Source organism: Syzygium oleosum, unplaced genomic scaffold, assembly GCF_021117445.2.
Source record: "Syzygium oleosum isolate NSW1041296 unplaced genomic scaffold, Sole_v2.1 Sole_v2.11, whole genome shotgun sequence".
Lineage (NCBI taxonomy): Eukaryota > Viridiplantae > Streptophyta > Magnoliopsida > Myrtales > Myrtaceae > Syzygium > Syzygium oleosum.
In genome coordinates this window covers 6,879,822-6,906,275 of record NW_026607495.1, presented here as the reverse complement: position 1 = coordinate 6,906,275, position 26,454 = coordinate 6,879,822, and the positions used below count along the sequence as shown (strand labels likewise).

Sequence of the window (26,454 nt, the reverse complement as noted above, 5' to 3'; positions counted from 1 at the left end):
ACAAAATGTTAATCAAAATTTGTGAAGTGAGGCAAAACATCACAACTGTACAAAATAACCGAGAGAGATATTGGTCACTTGATATGGGATTTCTTTGGGCTAGTAGGTCGTCTAAAGCGAGGGAATCTATATCTTGTTGGCAGGCTCCAATTCAATATCTGAATCACAAAAAAAAAAATCGCTGTTCAACTGTGGAACCTCAAGGTGGAGTGGATGTATGAAAGCTTACTTCAGGCGAGGATTACAAGTGTAACTTAAGATCTTATCAGACACCATTCAGGATTGGCTCAAGTACTATATTGCACTCGAGACATTCTCCATATCCAGAAGACAATATGACGAGCGAAGCATTCAGATGTTTCTGGAGAAAAAAATCTACTCTATAAATTTTTCCAGTGAGAATAGACAGCAAGAACTACCAAGGTTAGGCATCCAATCCTAAGCTCTTACGAATTTGAATTACCAAAAGATTAAGTCATATAGGAACTTAACATGCTTGGATGCAACTCCCCTTACGCTCCTAGTCTCTTTGCTTTCTTCAATTCCTCCCTCTGTCCCTCCCGACCAGATTGTCATACAAGTATGCAGCATAGCTCGATTTATATCCTATTCAAAAGTCAAACTCCCACCAGCGAACTTGATTAATCAATATGATGTGACGAAATGCCCCTCTGTAATGAAAAGAAGATTAATTAAACTTCAAGTAATACAAAACATGAGAAGCTTTCTGCCTATAGTCTATATTTCAGTATCCACTAAATCTCTCATTGTAGGGCACGCTCAGTCAGTAAAAGAAGAGGAGCCAGCAGTAAAATTTCACTGTGAAGTCACCATCAGAAATCTAAGATCTTTTTAGATGCCTGATGAACATATAGATGGTATTCTGCAGGGGCTAAACCTGCAAACTCCAAGTGGGTATCAAGCATTTCTGCATCTGACATAGCTACTCTATCTGGCATAAATGGCATCCCCTCCTATTCATGTTAATTATGTCATGGACACTTTAACTAGTGTACGAAGAAGGGCAACAAGATGGCCATACAGGAGTATGGTACACTTACAGTCGATGTAGATGACTGTCGGCTAGGTTATGGAAAAAATCTTCTAAGGCAACAACCTGGTTGAGAAGTTGATGAGAATCTATCGCGCCAGTAAATAAAATTCCCTTCATTCAATTAATACCAGCTTGGAATTCCTTGCAACTAAGTAGTCCCTAGATTTCCACTCGCATCGCCATCATTCGCTCTTCGTTTCTGTGTAAAAGACCAACTCCTTGGTTCAACGTCACCTTCTCATGTAGACTTTCAAGCACTTTATCCCTCTATATTCGTCCAATCATCCATCAGAGGCAATTCGAACTGATTGGTAATTACAGTGGTTCCTATGGCGAAAAAGGAAGCGTAGCACGTAAAGGAAAAGCTCCAGAAGTAGAACGAGATAAGGCCAATGACTCAAAGGGTACACACCAAGCCATCGTTGAGAAGCCAACACACTGAATAAAAAAAAAAAACAGAACTTTCTAGAATCGAAGCAATTACCAGAAGAGATTGTCCACAGCCTCTGCCAATCGAAGCGACGAAGCACTCACCTTTGTGACCATTGCCAGCAAATCCTTCTCCGGAATTCCACTCCGCCATCTTCACCCGCCCACCAACCGGAAGAAATCGAGCAACAGTCTCACCCAAAACCAAATCGAACGGGAGAAGAGCCTAAGCTGAGAAGCCAAAAGCTCGGGGTTTGTCGAACTTGAAGCTGAAACAGGAAGCGCACACGCCGGCGGCCCCCCTTCATCGGTCTCCCATTGCTAGAGAGCTCCGACAAGCATAGCAAGCCGAAAACCGCAGCCACCAGCTCTGCTTGAACAAATCGCGAGGGAGTGTACGGAAGCATCGGAAGGAAATGCGAACCAATAGAAAGAGAGCTTGTGAAGGATATATAAAGCTCAACACCAACGGAGGAAAAGGTCGACCGGGCCGATAGAAATCGCAAAGAAACTTTATTGCAGCAGCATCAACCAAGTTCTGAGCAATTGTACCCATGACCAAACAGCTATAGCTTAATGACATAACCGGTTATCTACGAACTTTTCCCCCACAAGCATAATTGAGGCACATACAAATTCTCTCATTTAGGAGTCACCCAAATTATTACCATTCTAATTTGACTATACTGGACATATGTAACTTTTAATAATAGAAAGAAACTATTAATTTGATGAAAATGAGCATGTCATGGGTGACTGCTTCTATATGACACCATCCACTTAGACCGTAGATCCTTACAATGAGCTCAACACCAGTAGACACTACTTTAATTTGTCATTGATATTCGAAAAATTTTAGATCATTGATGACAACAACTGCAACAAGGTGACAATTATTTGTCCTACATGAGAATGCAATTGAGCACATCAATCAGATTCAAGTCTGACGACATTGAGATGGTATTCTGCAGGGGTTATTAAACCACAAGTAATATTACATCGTGAGAGTCACCAACAGAAATCGAAGGAAAACTATATAGACGCCTGACGACATTGTGATGGTATTCTGCAGGGGTTAAACCAGCCAACTCCATGTGGGCAGCAAGCATTTCTGCATATGACATAGTTAGTCTATCCAGCATAAATGACATCCCCTCCTATTCGAGTTCTATATCTTCACGGACACTTTAACTGGTGTACCAAAAAGAGCAACAAGATGGCAATACAGGAGTAGGGTACGCTTGCGGTTGGTCTAGATGACTGTCAGTAAGGTTATGGAATCTCCTAAGGCACCAATCTCGTCTAGAAGTTGATAGGAATCTATCGCGCCTGTAAATAAACATCCCTTCATTCAACTAATATCAGCTTCGGATTCGTTACTTGCAACTATGTCATATCCAAATTTTCACTCTCATTACCATCATTCACTTTTCATTCGTGTGTAAAACACCAACTCCTTAGTTCGACATCGTGTTCTCAATTAGACTTTCAAGCACGTTACCTCAATATTCACCACCTCTCCATCAAACGCAATTTGAGCTAGAATGGCAATTGAAGTTGTTTATTTGGGGAAAAGGTGCGTAACACATTTAGGAAAAGAAAAAGGAGATAAGGCCAATGACTCAAGGGGGCACACCAAGCCATCGCTGAAGACACGCACAAATTACCAGGAGAGATTGTCCACAGCCTCTGCCAATTGAAGCGACGAAGCACCCACCTTCCTTTGAGTCCTCCGTGCGACCATGGCCAGCAAATCCTTCTCCGGATTCCACTCACGCCATCTTCACCTGCCAATCGCTAAAATTTAATTGATTATCGAAAGCAATCATCGATTCCACGAGGACGTTCCTGTTAATGACAAGGAACGAGACAAATTATCGGGCAGTTGTTTTTGAAAACTAAGTTGTTAGCTGGATTCCAAGATTGCATGCTTCATCAGGAGAAAATGATACAAATGGTCATTGAACTTTAATTTGATGTACAATATTGTTCCCAAACTTTTAATTTGTTCAGTTTGTTCCCTAAACTATTGATACATATTTAACATAGCTCTTTCATTTGCTCAAATGACAAATCAAATGTGATTTGATGATGTGGATTATTGTATGTCGTGTCGAACGTATAAAAACGATTAGTCAAACTTTATTTGATCACGATAATCTTTTAAAAAAGAATAAGACACTATTTGATGATGTATTTTTCACAACGTAGATTATTATATTATGAGATGAAAACTTAACGGGTAACTATCTTCTTCTTTTTTTGTTCACCATTCAAAATTAAAGATTGAAACTTACATTAGCAAATTTCATTAAACTTAAATTAACAAAAGGATAACATTGAACATTTTCATATAACTTAGGGACTAGATTGTACATTGAACAAATTAAAAATCCATAGACGACAATCCATGATCAATTTCTTCTCCAAAACAAAATCAACTAAAATCGACTTAACCCTAGCAACAACCAACAGTATATTCCAAAAATAAAACCTGAAAATAATTAAATATAATGTTGAAATGTTAAAGAGACAAGGCAACAATGACACCAAGATTTTTACGTGAAAAACCCAATGCGGGAAAAAACCACAGACCACAAAAAAACTGCCAACAATCACCAAGAATAGTAGGTTACACAAACGTTCTTCTCTAGTCACACAGTAAAAACTCAACATCAACAATGGAATAATATTTCATCACCACGAAGGTGTATTAATATAAACAGAGTAAGAAACACTAACCGCGATCAAAGAAAACGAGAGACAATTTGGAGAAGGTTTTCAATGAACGAAACCAATCAATTCGTAAGTCTCATTCTCACGAACAACATTTTAAAGATTGAGCCAATTCTGACAACGGTTGGCCTTCGAATTTGGATCGGAAAGTGGCTGCCCCTTTTTCTTCTTCTCGTGCGTTCTTCTTGGGGAATGCTCTTTCTCTCCGCTATTCACTCCAGGAACAGCCCCCTCTTTTCCTTTTTCTTTTTGACCTTTTTCTATTTCTTTTATGTTTTGTTTACTGAACCCCACCAAGAGGTGGACCCAGCCAACAAACCTCCATCATTCTAATAGCAAAATCAACAACAGTAAGATCTGGGCCCCGCAAAACTTTGATCCTGAGAACTTCGAACGCAAAAAATACACCCGTTCCAAGCCAACTTTGATAGCAGCTTCCCATAGTAAGAAACTCTGAGTTCTTTATTAACCCCACAAACTTTAGCAGGCAAGCATCGAATTGCTTCCACCATAGCATGAAGATCCACACCTGAATCACAAACAGCTCCCTTTGAATAAAGAGTCCAATAGACCTCCATACAGGTGTCAGCTATGATACCGACTTAAAATACAACCGTCCGATTCATCGGCCATTATATCAAACGAGTTGGCTAGACTTTCAGTATTCCATAAACCATTTTATATTAACGGACAGTTTCAGCTCTGCAAAGCTTCTGTTAAATATAATGAAAGCAATGTGGGATGACAATATGCAAACATCCTTTACCATTCCAAGGATGCACTGTCAGAGTTTGGAGAAGTTCAAGAAACATCGAGCTCCTGATCCTTTGATGATTTCGAAAATCTTCCATAAACCCATATAAAAGCTGTTGGACTGTGAAATAAGATTCTAAGTTTGAAACTTAATTGCAAACAAAGCATTAGAAATAACATGTAAGTTATGAAGAATAAAATATTGTCTATTAAGAATCAAGATCGAGAAATCATATCAAAGCAAATTCAGAGTCATCATGCAGAGCCATATAGAGAAATGATTAGCATTAAAAAAGTTGTTCTACTCTGCACATGTGGATCTTTGGGTAATATATGTAGTTTCGGATAAAAGGCATATACCCCATAGAAGGACAGTGAATTGGGAATGTAGGTACAACTTTATGGTAATAGGCATATGAATAAAAATATCTACAACCAAACCCCATTAACATTAGTCCTGAATTAGCCAAACAAGAAATGAATATTTTAGCTCAAACAATTGATGAGTTGGGTAAAACCAAAAGCACAAGCTTTTAATTAAAGGATTGCAATGTTTACAGAAAATAATTTTGAGCTCGGTAATCATACTCAAACTCCTGTTATGGATACAAAAAGATCCAGCATTGCACATTTGGAACACATATTAGCAATGAGGATCAGACTTAAAGGGGGAAAAAGCAATCACTTCAAACAACAGGTAACAACAATGATTTATCCCATCGTTCATATTTTTCCCAATGAGGTAGCATGTGTAAGAACATTTATGAATGGAAAAAGTAGATATATCATTACTGTGAAGAATTTACAATGAAAGAGCAACAAAAAACACATTCAAGTAAGAACTTCTATACACGAACAAGATTCTATTACATTTCAGCTTTATAATTCTTTTGCTAATACCTGCGTTCCATCTGTTGAATTCTTCGCAAGTGTCCTTCGCGAATATTTGGTTTCCCCAAATCCTCCAAACCACAGTAATTCTCTGACTCTCTGCATTGTTTTGCTGAGACAAAATGAGGGTAAGACATCTTACTAACCTGACAAGATATATCAAGGCAGAAAATATTAAAGCTGTTGGACTGTGAAGTAAGATTCTCAGTTTGAAACTTAACTGTAAACAAAGAAATAGAAATAACATGTAAGATAAGAAGAATAAAAGATTGTCTGTTAAGAATCGAGATCAAGAAGTTGTATCATTAAGTTGAAAGATGCATACTGTTCACTTGGGCATCTTCCCCCAGTTGAAACACACCACAGCTGCCACATGGGACTTCAAGCTTCTTAACAGTTTTCCATATTGCTCAATATATATACCATGTTAGAAACTATTTTACCACAGCATGTATAACTGCTGCAGGCACTGGCATATAAAAAGCAGCACACCACATATCCATAGTAAAGTAAAGAAAGCTAGATTGGTAAGATAACAGTCATTATGTATTATGTAAAAACAAACTCTCTTCCAAGAATCCTTACCAAAAAAAAAAAAAAACTCTCTTCCGAGAAAAATGTAGTCCATGAAGTGGATGATAGTTAATAAATTTGTAGAAGTCTCAAAGAAACAGAATTGCAGCAGCATCAACCAAATTCGCAGTCATTGTACTAATGACCAAACAACTATAGCTTAATGACAAAACCAGTTATCTACGAACTTTTCCACCCACCAGCATAGTTAAGGCACGTACAAATTCTATCATTTAGGAGTCACCCAAGCCATAACCTTTTCAATTTGACTGAACTGAACATATTTGAATTTCAATAATCAAAACAAACTATTAATTTGATGAAAATGAGCATGTCATAGATGACTGCTTCTACTGACGCCATCTGTTTAGAGCGTAGATCCTCACAATGAGCTCGACCTCTGTAAACGCTATGCTGAAATTTGTCGTTGACATTTGAAGCATTTTCAAGCATCAATGACAACATCCGCAGCAAAGTGACAATTTTCTATCCTACATGAGAATGCGATTGAGCACATCAATTAGATTCATGTCCTAAAGTGTATATATCTAATGAATCTATTAATAATGTATGACATGTGAATCAAACAATTCATACTGATTTCACCGATTAAATATGAGTCAATCTATTTCCTTGATTAATAATTGACTATAATTCATGCATCAAACAATGCAGCATCAAAAGAATTTCATGGCTTTGATGTAGGACGACGAGTCCCACAAGAAAGAATAAATTTTTAGGCATCAAACCCAAAAAGTCCCTAAGCATCACACCTGAGAGAAAAATTGCATCACACAATCCCAAAGCAAACAATTGCAAATTTCCATAATGTATCAACATAATTGAAAAGTAAAAATTAAAATTAAATTTATAGACTGTCTAAAATTTCTACTCCCAATTAAAATAGGAAACCTCTTAACAAGATACATAATTGGATTATACATAATATGCTACTACCCAAACTTAAAGAAGAAAACTTAGGTAAATCCATATAATACGCACATGCTAGTTGATAATTTTATAGATTAAATTTCAAGAAGAATCTTGATCCTTCTAGAACTCTTATTTGAGTTGCAAAGTCTGTCTTTACCAAAACCTTGGTAGAAAGGTCAATATTTGAACAAATATCATCTTGCATGATTTTGTTGGCTGCATCAGGCCTAGTGGATATTTTGATTGTCTTACACTAATTTCTACAAATTAGAATCCAATTACATTACTAACCCGAAAACAATAGTATGTACACAATCTTTGTGTTCTTGCAGTTAAATGCGGTACTTTGACAAAGCAAAATAATCTGTATAATATCTAATGTCTAAAAATCATAAAATGAGCTTAATTTGAAATATCTTTATCATTGATTATGGAACTACCTAATATTAAAAGAAAAGAAAATCATACTTCACAATCAATTTACATTTGTCATGGAATACCAATCATAAACACTATATCAAACTTCCTGATTTCATTAGATTTAATTCATGATTCACAATCCATAGATTTAGATATTTTCACGTGACAACTATGGGTGAACCTGAGTGGTAGTCATATCATGTCAAGGTTGTGGCAACCTACTTAACAATTAACACAATTAATAAGCGGATTTTTGGGGTCAAAGATCGAACCACATAACACAAATTGACTCATGTAATCTATCTAACTAAACAATCATCCCAACTTGATTAGCAACCTGGCCTATCTCAACCTATTTATATTTAGTTCAGTAAGTTTTATCACAATTTCATACATAAATTGTGTTTTCGCAATTACACCATACAAATACAAGATTTTATGTTAACCAAGGACTTAGTAAGCTTAAGGCTTTAACATTGACGAAGATATGCACATTGTACATATTGTATTAGTTATTTATGCTGTGTCAGTCATGTTTGGATTAGAATGACCCATTCTATCTAATTAGTCAAACAGGCTATTCATCTGTTCTCATTTGTTGAATGGGCCACGTTCAATGATCTAATAAGATTTGTTAAGCTTATCCAGCTCAGATCTACCTATCCATATCAACTTGGCATTGGCAAACATGACCAGTAAACGTGGATTGCCATCTCTATTAGCAGCTAAATGTTCATTCAGAAAGCTTGCTGTTTGCATTGCATCATGCAGCTTTTGAGCAATTCAGAATATTTCCCAAGAGAGATCAGAGAAGAACACATTCTGATGATAAAGGATTCTTGCGGGAGGAATTTCTGTTGAGAAGTAATGAGGGCAACATTACAGCAATAGCATGGAAAACGTACTTCTACGTCATGCAGTGAAATTGTACCATCTTCAAGTCCAAGACAGCAACCTTGCCATCAGGACGCCAGCATAATGATGTTATACATTTGCCTGAAGTAGATTAGAATAATTAAGAGAAAGGAGTATTGACTACAAAAAATGAATGTGCAAAGAAAAGTGGGTTCATAAAAAACAACAGAGAGAGAGAGAGAGAGAGAGAGAGAGAGAGAGAGAGAGAGAGAGAGAGAGAGAGAGAGAGAGAGAGAGAGAGAGAGAGAGAGAGAGAGAGAGAGAGAGAGAGAGAGAGAGAGAGAATGAATAATTTCTTCACAATAAAAATAGAAGAAGAGGGAAGATAGAGAACGCACATAACCAAGACATGTTAATCAAAATTTGTGAAGGGTAGCAAAAGCGTCATAACAATACAACATAACTAAGAGGGATATTGGTCACTTAATATGGGATTTCTTTGGGCTAGTAGGTCATCTAAAGCAACGGGAATCTATATCGTTTTGCCAGCCTCCAATCCATTATCTCAATCCAAAAACGAATCTTGTTGTTCCGCTTTGGAACCTCGAGGTGGAGTGGATCCATGAAAGCTTACTTCAGGCAAGGATCACAACTGTACTAGTGTCTACAACTTAGGATCTCAACAGAAACCATTCAAGGGTTGGCTCGAGTACTATAGTGCACTCAACAACATGCTCTCCAAATCGAGAAGACAATATGATGCGCGAAGCATTTAGATGTTTCTGAAGAAAGAAGGCCTCCTCTCTAAATTTTTCCAGTGAGAATAGATAGCAAGAACTGCCAAGGCTAGGCATCTAATCCTAAGCTCTTACGAATTTGAATTACCAAGAGATAAAGTCATATAAGAACTTAACATACTTGGATTCAGCTCCCTCAACACTCCTATTCTCTGCACTTTCTCTAATTCCTAACTCCATCCCTCTCGACCAGATTGTCATACAAGTATGTAGCGTAGCTTGACATATCCTATTAACTAGTAAGTTACACTCCCACCAGCGAACTTGATTTGTCAAAATGATGTGACGAAATGCCCTCTGTAATCAGAAGAAGATAAATTAACTTCAAGTAGTACCAAATGTGAGAAACTTTCCAGCCTAAACCTACCAACTCCTAGTAGGGAACCCTCAATCAGTAAAAAAGAGGAAGAAGAGGAGCCAGAAGTAGCATTACATTGTGAGAGTCAGCAATAGAAATCTAAGGAAAACTATATGGATGCCTGACAGCATTGAGATGGTATTCTGCAGGGCCTAAACCTACCAACTCCATGTGGGTATCAAGCATTTCTGCATCTGACATTGCTAGTCTATCTAGCATGAATGACATCCCTCCAATTCATATTCCTTATTTTCATGGACACTTTAACTGGTGTACCCAGAAGGGAAACAAGATGGCAATACAGCAGTATGGTACACTTCCAGTTGGTCTAGATGAATGTCGGTTAAGTTAGGGAAAAATCCCCTAAGGCACCAACCATGTCTAAAAGTTGAGAGGAATGTATCGTGCCTATAACTAAAAGTCCCCCCATTCAACTGATATCAGCTTGGAATTCTTTATTTGCAACTAAGTCATCTCTAGATTTCCACTTGTATCACCTTCATTCACTCTGTTTCTGTAAAACACCAACTCCTTAGTTCGACATCATGTTCTCATTTGGACTTTCAAGCACTTCACCTCTATATTTGTCCAATTCTCCATTGAACGCAACTCGAGCTAGATTGGCAATTACAGTGGTTCCTCTTGGGAAAAGTAAGCGTAGCACATTTAGGAAAAGCGAAATAAGTGAAACGAGATAAGGTCAATGATTCAAAGGGCACACCAAGCATCGTTGAAGAAACGAACACGCTGAATTAAAAAGAGAACTTTCTCTAGTTGAAGCAATTACCAGGAGAGATTGTCCATAGCCTCTGCCAATTGAAGCGATGAAGCACCACCTTTGAGTCCTCCGAGACCATCGCCAGCAAATCCTTCTCCGGATTCCACTCCGCCATCTTCACCTGCCAATAGGAAATCGAGAAAACTTCACAAAACCGAGTGGGAACAATTGAGTCGACCGCCCACTAGGTCGCAAAAGAACGCCGGGAGCCGAACCTGAGAAGCCAGCGGTTTATCGAACTTAAGCTGAAATGGAAGCACGCGCTCCGGTCCTTCATCGGTCTCCATAGCTAAAAAGCTCCGCAAGCAGCTGAAAACGCAGCACCAGTGCTGGAACAAATCGTGAGGATGCGAGCTGAAAGAGAACTTGTGAAGGAGCCGAAAACCCAGAGGATAGCTCGAGGCTAGTTAGGGAACAGAGGCAGTTGAAGAGCAGAGACGAAGATGGAAGAGCGAGAGAGAGAGAGACAGACTTGATTACAGGAGTGGAGGCGGACAGTTTCAGCTCTGCAAAGCTTCTGTCAAATATAATCAAGGCAACGTGGGATGAACACATGCAAACAACCTTTTACCATTCCAAGGACGCATTGTCATGGTTCGGAGAAGTTCAAGAAACATCAAGCTTCTGATCCTTTGATGATTTCGATTCCTTTTAGAAGTGCCTTGCAAAAGCTCTCTTGTATATTTCGCCATTTACTTCAACTAGTGGAATGATAACCGAATGCTACCAGTGAGTCAAATGAAATCAATCCAGCACCTAACATCAATGAACTACTAATAATACTCCGAAGTTCATGGATCTCTGTTTGTCAAACTCGATATTCCTTTTGAACTCTTTGGATCCAACTAATGGGGATCTAACATCATCAACCACAGAAGCCTTGATCAAATTAGCATAGTGAATTCAACTCAAGTTGCTTGCTTTTGTGGGACATAGTATGATTCTTTTCCTTAAAATTATGTGCTATTCATGCATTAGAATCAATGCAAGACAGTTTTCAAAAAAGTTTCCTGATTATGGAATTGCTTCCTCTTTTTATTTTCAGCAAGTAAATGTACTAACAAGAGCTTATGCACAATATAAGGGTTTATTTCACAGTACAGTCGATTATGTCAAAAGACATTCTAGTTAATGTCTTGCTTGGATCAAAAGTTCAGGTACATGACAGATGGTTTTACCAACTCTACAAACATCAAGATGCATTATTTGGAAGAATGATGTCTGTTTCATTTCTGTCCTTATGCAGTTTGCAGGCGGGATTTGATTCAGGGACAATGCAAGCGTAAAACGTGTGAAACACAATGGTTGGATAAATTTATCCCAAGTTAGTAGCGTATGCATACTAAGGGATGCCCTGTCAACATGCTCCTTTTGCTCGGTAAATTCACTCTTAAGTGTACCTTGGAAACATCCAGTCATGAACTACATGGTGAGCGTAGAGCAAACTAAAACCTCACATTAGAAGGACCGCCATATAGGGTCCTTCATTTAGCATTTCTCAACCTATAAAATGACCTTTGACATGCTATCAAATACATGTACACATCAGTTTTTATTCGGTACTTCCAGCATTCCAGAATCAATCAAATGCTAAGAATCTTTATTTTTCTCCATAGGATGAAGGATATTACTCGAAGACTAATGACAAATGATGCGCTTAGAAAGCCTTTTCATCTATTTCCGTTAATGGCATGATAAGCAGAATCATATTGCCAAAGCACACATTAACTTCCATGAACATGTAATGACCTGGATCCCACTCGCAAGATATTGTCCGCTTTGAACACTAAGTCCTCACGGTTTTGTTCCTCCGAGGGCAGTCCATACTACCCCAAAAAAGGCCTCTCACAAGTTAAGGCTTCCTAAGCCTTTATAAGTTGCCCAGGACTCCTCCCCTCAAGCGATGTGGGACAGGAGACGTACCCCATTTGCCATCCTAGAAGCTTGTCAGAAGCCGCTCCTTGTCCAGGTCCTCGGACCGCGGCGACCACTCCCCGCCCTCGTCGGACCGGGTTGTCACAGAACATCTCCCCCGGATACCTTGAATCCAAGTAAGGATACAATCATGACACTGTCAACCAGGAAATAACAAATGACAAGATCATAAATCTTGAAAGATATTGCAAGCAGGAAATACAAACAAAAATTGGGCCGTAGATCTCAAAAGAGCAAAGGTAACTTACCTGCTTTATGTACCTTCGTTAGAAAATGGGGATCATTTCCATTGTATTGACTCATACGAGTTGTCCGTATCGTCTGATTCCTCGTAATCTTGATAAATTTGCGTTCCAGATAACTCTGGAATTGTTTTGAGTGACTTGCATTCAAAGATCCTCAGTAACTCTGGAATTGTTTTGAGTGACTTGCATCTAAAGATCCTCAGTTCTTCCAAAAACTCCAACCTATCGAGACCTTGAATTTCGGCTAAGTTTTTGCAGTCATCAGCTTTTAATATCTTCAGCCTCCCTGATTTTGGAAGGTCTAGCCTTTCAATGGAAGTGCACCAAGAGATATCAAGGCTTTCCAAAAACTCCAACCTATCGAGGCCTTGAATTTCGGCTAAGTTTTTGCAGCCATCAGCTTTAAATATCTTCAGCCTCCCGGATTTTGGAAGGTCTAGCCTTTTAATGGAATCGCACCAAGAGATATCCAAGCTTTCCAAAAACTCCAACCTATCGAGGCCTTGAATTTCGGCTAAGTTTTCGCAGCAATAAGCTTTTAATATCTTCAGCCTCCCGGATTTGGGAAGGTCTAGCCTTTCAATGGAAGTGCACCAAGAGATATCCAGGCTTTCCAAAAATTCCAACCTATCGAGGCCTTGGATTTCGGCTAATTTCATGCACCATCCAGCATCTAATTTCTTCAGGCTCTTGGATTTTGGAAGGAACAACCTCTCAATTGAACCGCACCACGGGACAATCAAGCTTTCCAAATATATCGATTTGTCAAGACCTCGAACTTCAAGAAGACTATCGCATTGACTGGCATATAATGTCCTTAGATGGATAAACTGTGAAACGTCCAGCGTTTTAATAGATCGACACGCATTGACTCCCAAATGTTCCAACTTGAAGGGGGTGTTTAGGGATTGTGGTAATTCTGATTCTTCAACATCCCTCGGTTGGGAGCATTCCGAGTTCTCTACTAGTGTTGACGGAAGCACCTGGATGCACTCGAGAAATTTGCAGCCCCAAACGTCTAGTTCCTTGAGATGGGTTAGGTGGGAAAGTGAAGGCAATTTGCGACTTTGACAAGTGACGCCCAAATATGTTAAGCTGGAAGGAAGATCCGGCAGCGATTGGAGCTTATGGCAGTCAGAAATATCAAGGCAGCGTAGGGAAGACAGATTGCGTATGCTTTCCGATGATTCCCTTTTCGGATTGTAGCAACATAAAGCATGTAACTCTTGGAGCTTTCTCAGCCTCCATATACCCTTGGGTAATTCTTCTATACCACTCCTAGAAATATCTAGAATCTCTAGATTCTCCAAAGACCCCATGCTTTCCGGCATTTCCCCTTTCAGATTTCCGCAATCCAAAGCGCGTAACTCTCGAAGCTTTCTCAGCCCCCCAATACCCTTGGGTAATTGTCCTATATCGGTTGCAGATATGTCGAGAATCTCTAGATTCTCCAGAGACTCTATTTCTGCTGGAAGCTCCCTAAGGGACCCACACATGTTCAAATCCAAGCGAAGGAGGGCCTTCACGTCTCCAATTGAAGAGTCGATCTGCTGCAGTCTCGGACAAAAAGAGAGGATGAGAACCTCCAAATGCTTAAAAGCGGAGAGGAAGATCGTATTTTCCAAGAATTCACAAAACGAGAGGTCAAGATATTTGAGCTTCTCTGCCAGCTGGTAAAATAAAAATAATAATGGTTGTCAAAAGGATTAGTCTAGAGTGATTATAATTCAAAAGAAAGCATAAATGAAAAAAATAAAAGAAAAAAAGACTTGTTTTTACCATGAAAGAACTCCATCCTTCCCATTTCTCATTTATCACGGCTCCTGACAATTCGAGTACAGCTAATTCATTTATGCGAAAATTTTTTACTTCAAAATTCATAGGACAATATTGCCATCGAAGCCATCTTAACCTCTCCATTGAATCCTTAAAATTTCCACTGAGCTGTGCCCACACCACATGAAGGAATCTTAGACTCGTTAAATTCTTGAATTGTATTTCTGCATAAATGTCGCCATTTGGCTCAGCTGTTTTGCCGAAGTCATTCAAATTAATCGCCCCAATCTTATCCGTTCCCTATAAGCAAGAATAAATATTCATTAATACTATATCCAACTAAAGTAATCGAATATCATTTGTTCATATTGCTATTGACGCGCAATAATTAGTTCAATAGACTAGCAATGTGAAGATATGATTTTCTTTTTACGCCAATAAACAGTATTCGTTAAGGCTAATGAAGTGAAGGAGGTCAACCTGCATTTTGAAATTTGGCCATACACATTCGGATCTTCAAAAGAATTATGAGGTAATGACTCCTATAGAGTAAAAACCTCAACTTGTAATCTTCTTCTTTCCGGTAATGTAGCTTCATTACCATACTAGTTAAGACATGCGTGCAATGCACAGAATTTAATCAAATTGTAATGTGCAAAATCAAAAATATAATTTTTTATCTCTGTAAGTTTCATATTAATTTCATGTATATTACTCAATTGTGCTACTAACGTGATTAATAAAAAAATAATATATACTCTTATTTTCCATTGGAGTAATAACTAATTACAAGAAACCGAATATTGTGATAGTAGTTACATTAATATACTATGTACTTATTATTTTACTAATAGTAACTTGATATATTGTTAATTAATTATAAATAAAGAAGACAATAATATTAGTTATATTGATATTCTCTACTACTTATTATTTTATCATAGATTTTATTTTAACTATAGATTACAATTTGATATATTCATAATTAAAAATAACTTATTAGTTATATTAATAATCTCTACAAATTATTATTTTATCATACATTTTAGTTTAACTATAGATTAGAATTTAATATAATCATAATCATAAATAACTGAGTTACTCAAGTATAATAAATATTATAAACCGACCCTAATAACTTTGATGTAGATTAGAAATATTTAAATTGTTAAAAGTGCAAAGCATTTTTGAAATGTGAAAATTGAAGCTATTCTTGTCTACAAGCCTACATGGAATAGCTTTTCCTTGGCCCCCCAGGAATAACTATTTCTTATTGTGAGAGAATAGTAATTTCTAATCTGTATGTTTACAAAATGAAGGAATAATTGCTTCATCAGAATAGATTGGAAATAAAATAGTTATTCTTGATAACCAAATGTGTAGCAAGCTTTCACAAAAAAAAAAAAATCAATTATGCGCAAGAAGTAAAGAAGGAAGATTTTCATGGATATTGATAGGTGAACCACATAATAATTTGGGAAGGAATTAGATTTCAACACCTAAAAGGAATACAAGAGAAGAGTAACTATAAAAAGGAAGGAAGAAATCTTCAACAGAAGTAATCTACTCACATTAGTGATTTCCCTCATAAACTTCCCACTCAAAATATCAAGATACCCTATCTATCTTCAAGATTTCTTTGTGTGGTGTGTAACTTTTTCAATTTCAAAAATCAATAGCTAAAGTTTGGCCAAATCCCGGAAATAGGCCAACCTTTTGTACTTGGGACAAAAGTAGCAAAACCTTTCAAACGTCTAAAAAGCCTAACCTTCAGCATCCAAGAAAAAAATAATATAACCTTTCAAACACAATAAAATAGCCCAACTATTTAACCGTAGAACAAAACCGACACTTGTTATAAATTTCATCCATTATCATCGTTAAATCGCCATCATACCCTTACATTGGTCATTGTGCTAACGCATACAATGAGCCATGTCAACCCACACCAAAAAAGACACCATGTTTTATTTTATAATCTTGTTAACAAACTTTGTTTATGATCTTTCTTACAAAATTTCCAGATTTTTGTAAAAAAAGAAGAAGTCATTTGTGGTCATGATTAACGTGGTTCTTTGTGCACGTTCACACAATAAGCTATGTAGGATGACGCGGGGCAATTCAAAGTGAGAGTAGGAAGAATTGCTGGCGGGTGTCATTTTTGTCCCATGAGTAACAAGATGAGTTAGAAAGGTAATGCTATTTTTGTCCATATGCAAAAGGCTGGGCTTCTTGTTAAGATAGTACCATGGATGAAGAGTGAAATTGAGACATGCAAAAATACTGAAATAATTATATAAAAATGTACCTTTTTAGTTGTAAAATTTGGCTATACCATTTTACTTGTATATAAAATGTACATCATATTCGTTTTTCTTTTGGTTAGTTTAGTTTATTTAATCATGTAGTACAAAAAGACGTAATAAATAGACATTGGCTTTGAATTTGTTAATATATGAATTGGCTCATGAGATTATACATGGGTTGCCCATTGAGATCGCAAATAAGTGCTAGTCTTTTGTGCAACAACTTGAGTCAACCCAAATGATGGATTAAAAGTAGTGGAATCAAAATTATGATTAATTTCACAAATGCAAATACAATCACATACTTAATTATACAAAATAGAATTTGAGTATTTATCTCTTGGACTTTTTATGAAGAAAAATTAAAACATTTCTCTTTTTAATGGTTGTTGCATAAAATACGCTTTATGTTATAAATATACATACATATACCCACACATATATATTATGTATCAGGAATTTCTGTTCCTATCTTATTCGGTAAGTTTTAAATCAATATTGGTAAATGGAATTCCTAACATAATATAACATAAAATAAGTATCCCTTCCATTCTCCATTATGGAATAATGACTAAAATTTGATGAGAAATGCGGGCATCGCTAGTCCTATTATATTAATTTTAACATCTAGAGATTATAATTCTATGATTTATATATCCTGAGTACTTATGGTTTATAGTAGCATAGTCAAGTTATTTAATGCGTGTGTTGAAGATGTACATGAAGCAACTAAAAGTTCAAGATCTTTTCATAATATGCACTTAAAGAAAAATCTCACGTAACACAACAATACTTATTAAGAGAGAGCAACTTCCCTACTTTCTAATCAAGTCAATGAAACATTCGAGGGCAATTATAGCATAAGTTCTCTGTTCACTAGAGCAAGCAGCAAGTAGAGGACCAGCATTACTCTAACAGTAGAACATGGACTAAGTGAGCAAAAGGAACGAAATGGTTGCCTTATTTTCCTTTAGCACTTTCTGGATTTCCTTGGAGTCCCACAACCTGCTACGGTACTGAGGCTCCTCTTGGTTTTCCTCGCGTACTATTTCCCTTCCAAGATCTCTCAGTTGGTCATGCATTATGAACTCATGATGATCTCCAATTTTTATTAATGACATGAATCTCAATACTTCAATTCCCTCTTCTGGAAAAAAGCCACAGGCGTCCCACATATAGGATGTGATTATTCTGTTAGTGCCAATGAAAAAACAAGCAATATCCAAAAATATTTGTTTTTGTCCATAATCTAATTCTTCATAACTTATCCTTAACTTTTCTCGCACTTTCTGATGAGGGAATTTTTTTAACTTGTCTATTGTACCTCTCCAGAATGCTGGCTTTTTTCCGCACAAAGATGAACCTAAAACCTCAAGAGATAAGGGAAGCCCTCCGGTGGTAGTTATAACATCATGAGCGAGGTCCTCAAATTCACTTGGAGGAGAATTACTTCGAAATGCATGTCTACTAAACATGACCATAGAATGATTCTCATCCATTACCTCATGTTCATATTTGAAGTCCACCCCTTCATTGTCAAGAACACTAACTTTTCTAGTGGTTATGAGGATTCTACTTCCAGAAGAAAACCAATCATGGTTTCCAACCAAAGCCTTCAACTGATTAACATCATCCACATCATCAAGAAGAATAAGGATTTTCTTATCTTTGAACTTTGATGAGATGAACTTAGTCCCATCATCCTTATTATAGTATAAGTTCTTTTGGTTCAATATATCAGAGATTAGTTGATTCTGCAAGTACTCAAGTCCATTACGCTGACATGATTCCCTAATATCTACAATGAAGCTACGATACTTAAACTGATTGGAGAGCTTGTTGTAGATGGTTTTAGCAAGAGTCGTCTTACCAATTCCTCCCATTCCGTGGATTCCGATAAATAGGGTAGCACTAGAATTATTATCTACAAATTTCATAACCTCCTCCACATGACCATCAATTCCGACCAAATTTTCAGGAATAACCAACGCAAACTCTTTCTTCAGCTCCCTCAACACTTTTTGGACGACCAATTTCACCAATTCTCCTTCATACCTATCAAATGTTACGAGTTCAAATATGTGGCAACAGTCATTTTATGTTATTTATCTAATGAGAACACAATAATAAACAAATTTGGGGACAAATTGAAAAATTAAAAAAATTGCTTTGGTCACACCTCCATGTATTATCTTATATGCTAAGACTAAAGCAGGAAATGTTGGTGGTTTCTTCGCATGGCATGCCCTAATCCATTATTACTTTGACATAATTTATTGAGCCGGAAGAAATTTGAGGATATCACAAATGAATTTTGAATTGAATATGTTATACATTTGAATCAAAATTTAAACTTGTTGTTTGTTAAAGCTATCTAAGATGACGTGGATGACAGGATGTAACTTTAAAAACTTTCTAGAGTTTTTGAATAAGAAGTCCAATAAGCCAGCCCTGTAAGAGAGTCCAACGATCTTTCAATAAATATGACATATATAACTTCTGATGCAAGAGAAATTCGTGTCCCATAATATCAATCTAGAAAGTTGTTCGAAGTGCTATATAGTGAACTACCTTAATACAATTGAGGGAATTTGTCCTTATTTGTGCAATTCTACATAATGTGACGTACACTATAAACATGAAAAAAAAAATGGCACAATGTTTCAAATCTTTGGATATAAGAGTAAAAATTCATTCAAAAAATTTTATTATTCAAGCGAATGAGATCATAACAATAAAATCTATAAATAGATTGGTCATTATCATCAAAGCAAAAAACTAAAAATAAAAAAAGAATAACTTGTAGAACTCATGCGTGACAGGATCTTACTGTTTTTTAATATATATAAAAGAATGAAAATGAAGCAGGTGAGAATCAGAACAACCAGTAAACACCCATACATATTATAAGAAAGTAGAGAATGATTTGATGAAAACTTTTACCCATCGGCTTCGTATCCTTTCAAGGTGCTGACCGCAAGGAGTGCTTTCTTCCATTTCTCCAAAATTGTTGGGTCGAAACTCCTCTCAAGCGAACGCTTTTCACGCTCATGAAATGCATCTCCGAAACTCCCGATTTGATGTCCCACGTCTGCTGGTTTCACTTTGTAGAATATAGGCAACACTATCTGCCCATTATTATTCTTGCACTCCATTATTTGAACCAGTTCATCTAGGCACCATTTGCTCGATCCATAATTCACCGAGAGAATGGGGATCAGGATCTTACTGTTCTTGATGGCTGCCAAAAGATCTGGGCCGATCTCCTCGCCTTGGCGGAGCTCGTTATCGTCTCTAAAAGTACGAATTCCAGCATCAACGAGCCCAATATAGAGGTGATCGGTGAAGCCTTTTCGAGTATCTGGACCTCTGAAACTCAAAAACACCTCATAGCAATTCCCAGTTGACGCAGTCAACGAACTAGATGTACCGTTGCTAGTTTCTGTCGGAGACGAATTAGATACACCGTTATTCGTTTCTGTCGGAGATGAACTAGATCCACCAGAATTAGTTTCCGTCAGCGCAATCAACGAATCAGATGCGCCAGCATCAGCATCTCGCGCATTAGCTTTCTTCTTATTGAGAAAATAGAACGCAAGCCCAGGGAGAAGGATCAGTGCCACGAGCTCGGCGAAAGAATGCCCAAAAATGAGAAGATGCATTTCGTCTTTGCTCCGACTCTGCCCTTGATTTTCGCTCTCAAATCTGACGGAGAAAAAACCAGAATGCCTGCCTCTCAGGAAACGGGAAATGCCTTCTCATTGCCCATCCTATTGGGGTCTGTTAAAATTTCAGTACACATAAAGCGATGGATTTGTTGGGGGAAGATGAAAAGTGGAGAGGGAGAACGACTTGGGACGAGACTGTGACATGGATTTGCGGGAGAAGATAATGGTGGGGAGAGAGAGAAAGAGAGAGAGGGGGGGAGATTCGTCGGGTCACATATTTTCCAGACAGGTGCTCGGAACAGATAAAAACATCAAAGCGTCACGACAGGAAAGAGGGCACGCTTGGTCCACTGATTGCACCATGGAACTGTCCTTTTCGAGTTTGTTTTTGTTGAATATATTTAAACTCTAAATCCCACTTAGAAATTTAACATTCTCTCTTTGAGCCTTTTAAATATTATACCATGCAACCAAGAAACTTCATTTTTATAATAAAATGTTGTACTATTAACAATTACTTATTCTAAAAAATTATGTTTTTACGCGTGTCGAGAATCATAAAAAAATTTCAACATGCTATATATATATTTATTTATTTTGTATCCGAGTACAATGAGAAGATATCTTTTTGGCTCTGATTCTGCCTTAATTTATCCTTTAAATATCATAAAAAAATCAAAATGCCTTTTTGCTTTTGCTTTTGCTTTATTATACATTTATTTATTTATTTGAAGTATCTGATCCACCCAGTAGGAATGCACCAATAATTCAAACATGTCAAGTTAGATACAAATTAATAATTCTTTGACCCGGACCACTGACCAGGCATTTATAGCCGTTGCCTTTATGTGGTGGAAGTTTCAACGCACAGGAGAATGCAAGGCGATCCTACCCAGGAAGAAGAAAACATGTGAGCAAGTTTCGATGCAAAGCAATGAAAAAAAATAAAACCAAAAATAAAAGACAATTGCAGTTATGGTATCGTAGACAACTGGTCATGGCAATATCTTGATTTGTATTGTCGCATCAAACAGATAAATTTCATTTCACTATCAAATTATTGTATTATCAATGATCGTTTATCCTAAAGTCGTTGGACAAAAGCTCTAAATTAATTTGTTTAACAAATTTCTGAAATTATACTGAAGTTTCTTGTGAAATAATCAAATATCTTGAATGGAGACCAATGAAAGATGAAATTTGTTTTCCTATTGTTTTCGCTTCAATTATTTTCAATAAGGCTTTTGTTTACTAATTCAAAGTCCAAAAGCCCCGCCGCATATTTTTGAAGTATTCTTCCATTTTAATTGATATTGAGCTTCCTTCATCAGCCCAAAAGAAAGCTCTCGGAAAGAAGAGAAAATAGATGGGGGCCCACCACCTAAATCTTATTTTTTTCAGTGAAAAATAATGCTTTTGGCACGAATGCAGGCCCACCATAACCTTTTTCCTTTCATCCTAGAAAATTAAGAAACTAGAAAAGACGCGCATAGATATCTTTATCGCATTGGATAATAGTTTTATCTCATTTCACTCATTAAGATCATAACATTAGGTAAGGGTATAGTGAATATTTCGAAAGAACACAAGAAATCCTCAAGTTTTCGGTTTTATATTTGTATAAATTGATAATGTTTAGAACTTAAATAAAGCTTTTTCAACCATAGAAACTTAAGAATTCTAATTCAACAAAGTTCACCAAGCTATTACCTCACCTACATAAAATCAATAATCACCTCATCTTTCGGATTACTATAATTTAAAAAAGAGTTAATATAACCAAAAACCTCAAACTGGTATGTGCGTGAAATTTTTATCTCGTTTTGAAAAAGTGATGACAAAAAACTTCAAACTGGTACAGCTATGATAATTTTATCCCACCGGCCACTTTTGGTCAGCCGGTGATGACGTGGACGCCGGCCGACGCCAGCCGGCTGACGTGGTAATATTTTAATATTTTTTAATTATTTTCGATTTTTTTGAATTTTTTTGACTTTTTTTTCTCTCTTTCTTTTTTTTTTCCTATCTTTCCGGCGACCGACTAGAGCAGCGGACTCGCCGGCCATGGCGACGGCGAGCTCGGCTGAGCAGCGGCCTCGCCATTGCCGACCTCGCCCGCGACGGCGAGTTCGAGTGGCCGAGCAGCGGCCTCACCCGCGACGGTGAGGTCGAGCAGCCGAGCGGCCATGGCGAGGCCGCTCGGCCTCCCCCAGATCTGGGCGAGGTGCGGCCATCGCCGTCGCACAGATCTGTGTGAGGTCCAGCTGCCCCTCGTTGATGCGGTCGTCGCCAAGCCACTCCAGCGTGCTCTGTCGGAGCGGGTTCAGCGGCGTCGGAGGAGTCCGGACAGCAGGAGGAGGAGGCGGCGGCGGCAACAGCTCGGAGGCCTCGTCAATGGAGGAACTGCAGAGAGCGATCCAGGGCGCGATCGCTCACTGCAAGAACTCCACGCTGCAGAACAACTACAAGGTCATGATCAGCAACGAAATCTGAACACCCCCCAAGAACCTGAAAGACGAAGAAGACGGTTCCATCACGAAGCCGCTCCAATGGGCGTTGTTGCTTCATCGTTTTCACGAAGACGGGTCCATCATGGAGTGGCTTGGCGACGACCGCATCGACGAGGGGCAGCTGGAACTCGCCTAGATTTGTGCGACGGCGAGGCAAGCAGCGGCCATGGCGAGGCCGCTGCTCGGCCGACCTCACCCGCGACGGCAATGGCGAGGCTCGCCCTCGCCATGGCCGGCGAGGCCGCTGCTCTGGTTGGTCGCGAAGAAGATAGGAAAAAAAAAAGAAAGAGAGAAAAAAGTCAAAAAAATTAAAAAAAAATTGAAATTATAAAATATTAAAATATTACTACGTTAGCGGGCCGACGTCCACGTCATCGCCGGCCGGCCAAAAGTGGCCGGTGGGGTAAAATTGTTATAGGTGTACCAGTTTGGGGGTTTTTTGTGGTTACTTTTTCAAAACAAGGTAAAATTGTCACACGCGTATCAATTTGGAGTTTTTTGTGGTATTAATCCTTTAAAAAATAAAAATACTTAATTTCAAATATGTTGAGTTTCTATATATTTTTTGAAATCAATAATTTTGAGTTTACTTTGTTTTAATATTAGGGTTAATACCACGAAAAACCCCAAACTGGTACACCTGTGACAAATTTACCCCAAACTATTTTTTTGACCACAAAAAATCCTAAACTGTTACACCTGTGACAATTTTACCTCGGACTATTTTTTTGACCATCAAAAACCCCACACTGGTATACATGTGACAATTTTACTCCCGAACTAATTTTTTAGCCACCAAAAATCCTAAACTAGTACACCTGTAACAAATTTACCCTCTGTTAGTTTCTGTTAAATTTTATTGTCAAATTGCTAAGTTTAATGACACGTGGTAATTGACATGTGTACCGATTTTGGGTTTCACCCCTCTGTTTGTCACAAGTTTACCAATTTGTGATTTTTTGTGATATTAATATAATTTAACGGACACTAACAGAGGGTAAATTTGTCACAAATGTACCAGTTTGGAGTTTTTAGTGGTCAAAAAATTAGTTCGGGGGTAAAATTATCACAAGTGTACCAGTGTGGGGTTTTTGGTGGTCAAAGAAATAGTTCGGGGTAAAATTATCACAAGTGTACCAATTTGGGGTTTTTGGTGGTCAAAAAAATAGTTCGGAGTAAATTTGTCACAATTGTACTAGTTTGGGGTTTTTTGTGGTCAAAAAAATAATTTGGAGTAAAATTGTCACAGGTGTACCAGTTTAGGGTTTTTCGTGATATTAACCCTTAATATTATGAAATGATCATGCCCAAGCATGTTTTAAGATAAATTTATTACTGTGTTTGGACAAAATTATAATCTGGAAGAGTACAAGCTCCCGTGTACAGGCTTATGTGGTGCCTACATGCACAAACCTTATAAGATAAGAAAGTAAACTTTTGATCATCATATTCTTGTGAATGTTCGATTTTAATCCTTATAAATTATTTTAGTGACAAAACCGGTCAAAAGCTTATTTGTTAGATTGATCAAATGTTTTTTGATCGTTTAACAAATTAAATTCATTTCCTTAGATAATCCAAATCAAGCACATATTTGTGTGCCATTTTTTTTCTAGTGAATTGAATAAGCGAACTAATCTAGGTGGATCGATTCCTAATTTTCTAAACAAACACTATTTTGTTTTGGATATAATTTTCCACATCACTTTGCTGAAATAAATTTTTTTACTGACATAGAATTGTCACGTCATTCAACTAACAATGTTTTTTAACATTGAATTAATGGAGGCAAATTTAAGATTGGTTAGTGATTTGTTTAGATAAAAAAATGTTCGAGACATATTTAAGACTGGATCCAAATCTTCTTTGGTCAGCAATTTGTTAACATGTGAGAGTCATTTTGTTGGAAAGTGAGTTTCCTCCTAAGAGGGTGGCCAGTGAGAATCATCCGTCATTGTCAATCGTGACTTTTGCGAAGTCTCCAACGTTGGTCACGTTTACACTTTAAAGATACAATGGTTTTTTGTCGCTTTGGTTCTAACTCGAACAAAAGTTGCTCGATTTAATGGTGAACTTGATTTCGGTTTTGGCTTTGAAATGAAATGATGGAGAAATTTAACCGTGAGCAGTAAAATTTTTGGAAAATTTTTTTGATCGAAAAATTCTTGGAAATTAAAGTGCAAAGGAAAGGGGAACTTGGAAGACTCTCTCTCTCTCTTCATTTTTTTCTTTTCACCTTCTCCACGAGAGTCTGCCTCCTCTATTCTTCTTTTTCTTTCTTTTCTTTTGCGGGACCACTTGTCAGTTTTTTTTTTATATTAAAGTTTTCTCTCTTTTGCCGACCATGACCCTCTCCCTGTATTTCTCTTTCTTAGCCGTGAAGAAAAGCTTCATCCTTTTCTTTTTTCGAGCTCTCTTTGGCAATGATTGGATGCTGAAAAATCCCCACCCCACTTGGCCGAGAATCCCCTGCTTTCTCATCTGCTTTTTTCTTTGCCCAGATTTTCTTGTCTTCTTTGGCCGTGAATTCCGGTCTCTCAATGCCGAGATTGCCCCTTTGTCAAGATGGAAACTGCTCTTTCTTGACCTCATTCTCAAAGTTCTTGTTGTTATTTGAAACACATTTTGAACTGAACATAAAACTTGAAAATGCTTTTTAGACATAAAAATTGGGGATAGATTTAGCATTGGGTCTAAGACTTAAAGTGAGGGTTTTTTGAGATAAAAAATAAGTTCAGAATAAAATTAAGACTTAACTTAAAATTTGAGGATTTTTAGGAAATTGGGACAGTATCAAAAGAGGGAAGAAAAAAAGTAGAGGAGCGTCACCCGTTTTAATCATCCAGGGGCAAATTTGTAATTAGATAGCATATAATTTTCTTTCTGCCCCCTCTCTCGGTGGCCGGGTCCCACCGGTCTTTGCTCAACTTGAGGCCACCGCTCTTCTCTACCAAGTTTTTATTCGTTTCTTATTTTGAATAAGTGGCTGGCCCAATCACTCTTCTCTCTGCTTAATTGTCAAGTTACCATTTAATCATTTATTCAAATTTATTGATTTCACAATTTCTTAATCAACCCAAACCAAATTAATAAACCAAATTTTTCAAATTTTTCCAGCCAATATTTCTGCTTGGTTTAGTTTAGCGATTGCAATTTTCCTTAAACACCTATAATTTGTAATGTGCGTTAATTCAAATATTTATATCATCGAATGGAGCTGATAGGTGCAGTTTTAGTTCAATTGGATTAAATATAACTTTATATAATACTTAAACATAAATGCATGCGGTTCCTCTTAAATAAGGAGGGGTAGCTATGTTAATAAAAATGTTAGATAGGTTTTACTGAACACTCAAAATACACCTAAGTATTAGAGGTGTCAAAATGGGTCTTAAACCCATATATGACCCATTTAAAAATAAATGGGTCACTTTAAT

At 37.4% G+C, this 26,454-nt stretch overlaps 2 protein-coding genes across 2 annotated transcripts; both read right to left on the bottom strand.

Annotated features, from left to right (window-relative positions):
* Window positions 1-12,604: 12,604 nt before the first annotated feature.
* On the bottom strand, window positions 12,605-16,445 carry LOC130134633 (disease resistance protein RPV1-like). The gene is made up of 3 exons (XM_056315748.1): window positions 16,431-16,445; window positions 14,537-14,833; window positions 12,605-14,427 (listed from the first exon to the last, which is right to left on the bottom strand). Exons 1-3 carry the CDS (start codon window positions 16,443-16,445, stop codon window positions 12,793-12,795), a joined length of 1,947 nt encoding a protein of 648 aa, XP_056171723.1. The 3' UTR covers window positions 12,605-12,792.
* Window positions 16,446-17,652: 1,207 nt separating this feature from the next.
* LOC115668815 (disease resistance protein L6-like) lies at window positions 17,653-20,718 on the bottom strand. Its single transcript, XM_056315926.1, has 2 exons — window positions 19,783-20,718; window positions 17,653-18,894 (listed from the first exon to the last, which is right to left on the bottom strand). Exons 1-2 carry the CDS (start codon window positions 20,499-20,501, stop codon window positions 17,769-17,771), a joined length of 1,845 nt encoding a protein of 614 aa, XP_056171901.1. The 5' UTR covers window positions 20,502-20,718; the 3' UTR covers window positions 17,653-17,768.
* Window positions 20,719-26,454: the final 5,736 nt, after the last annotated feature.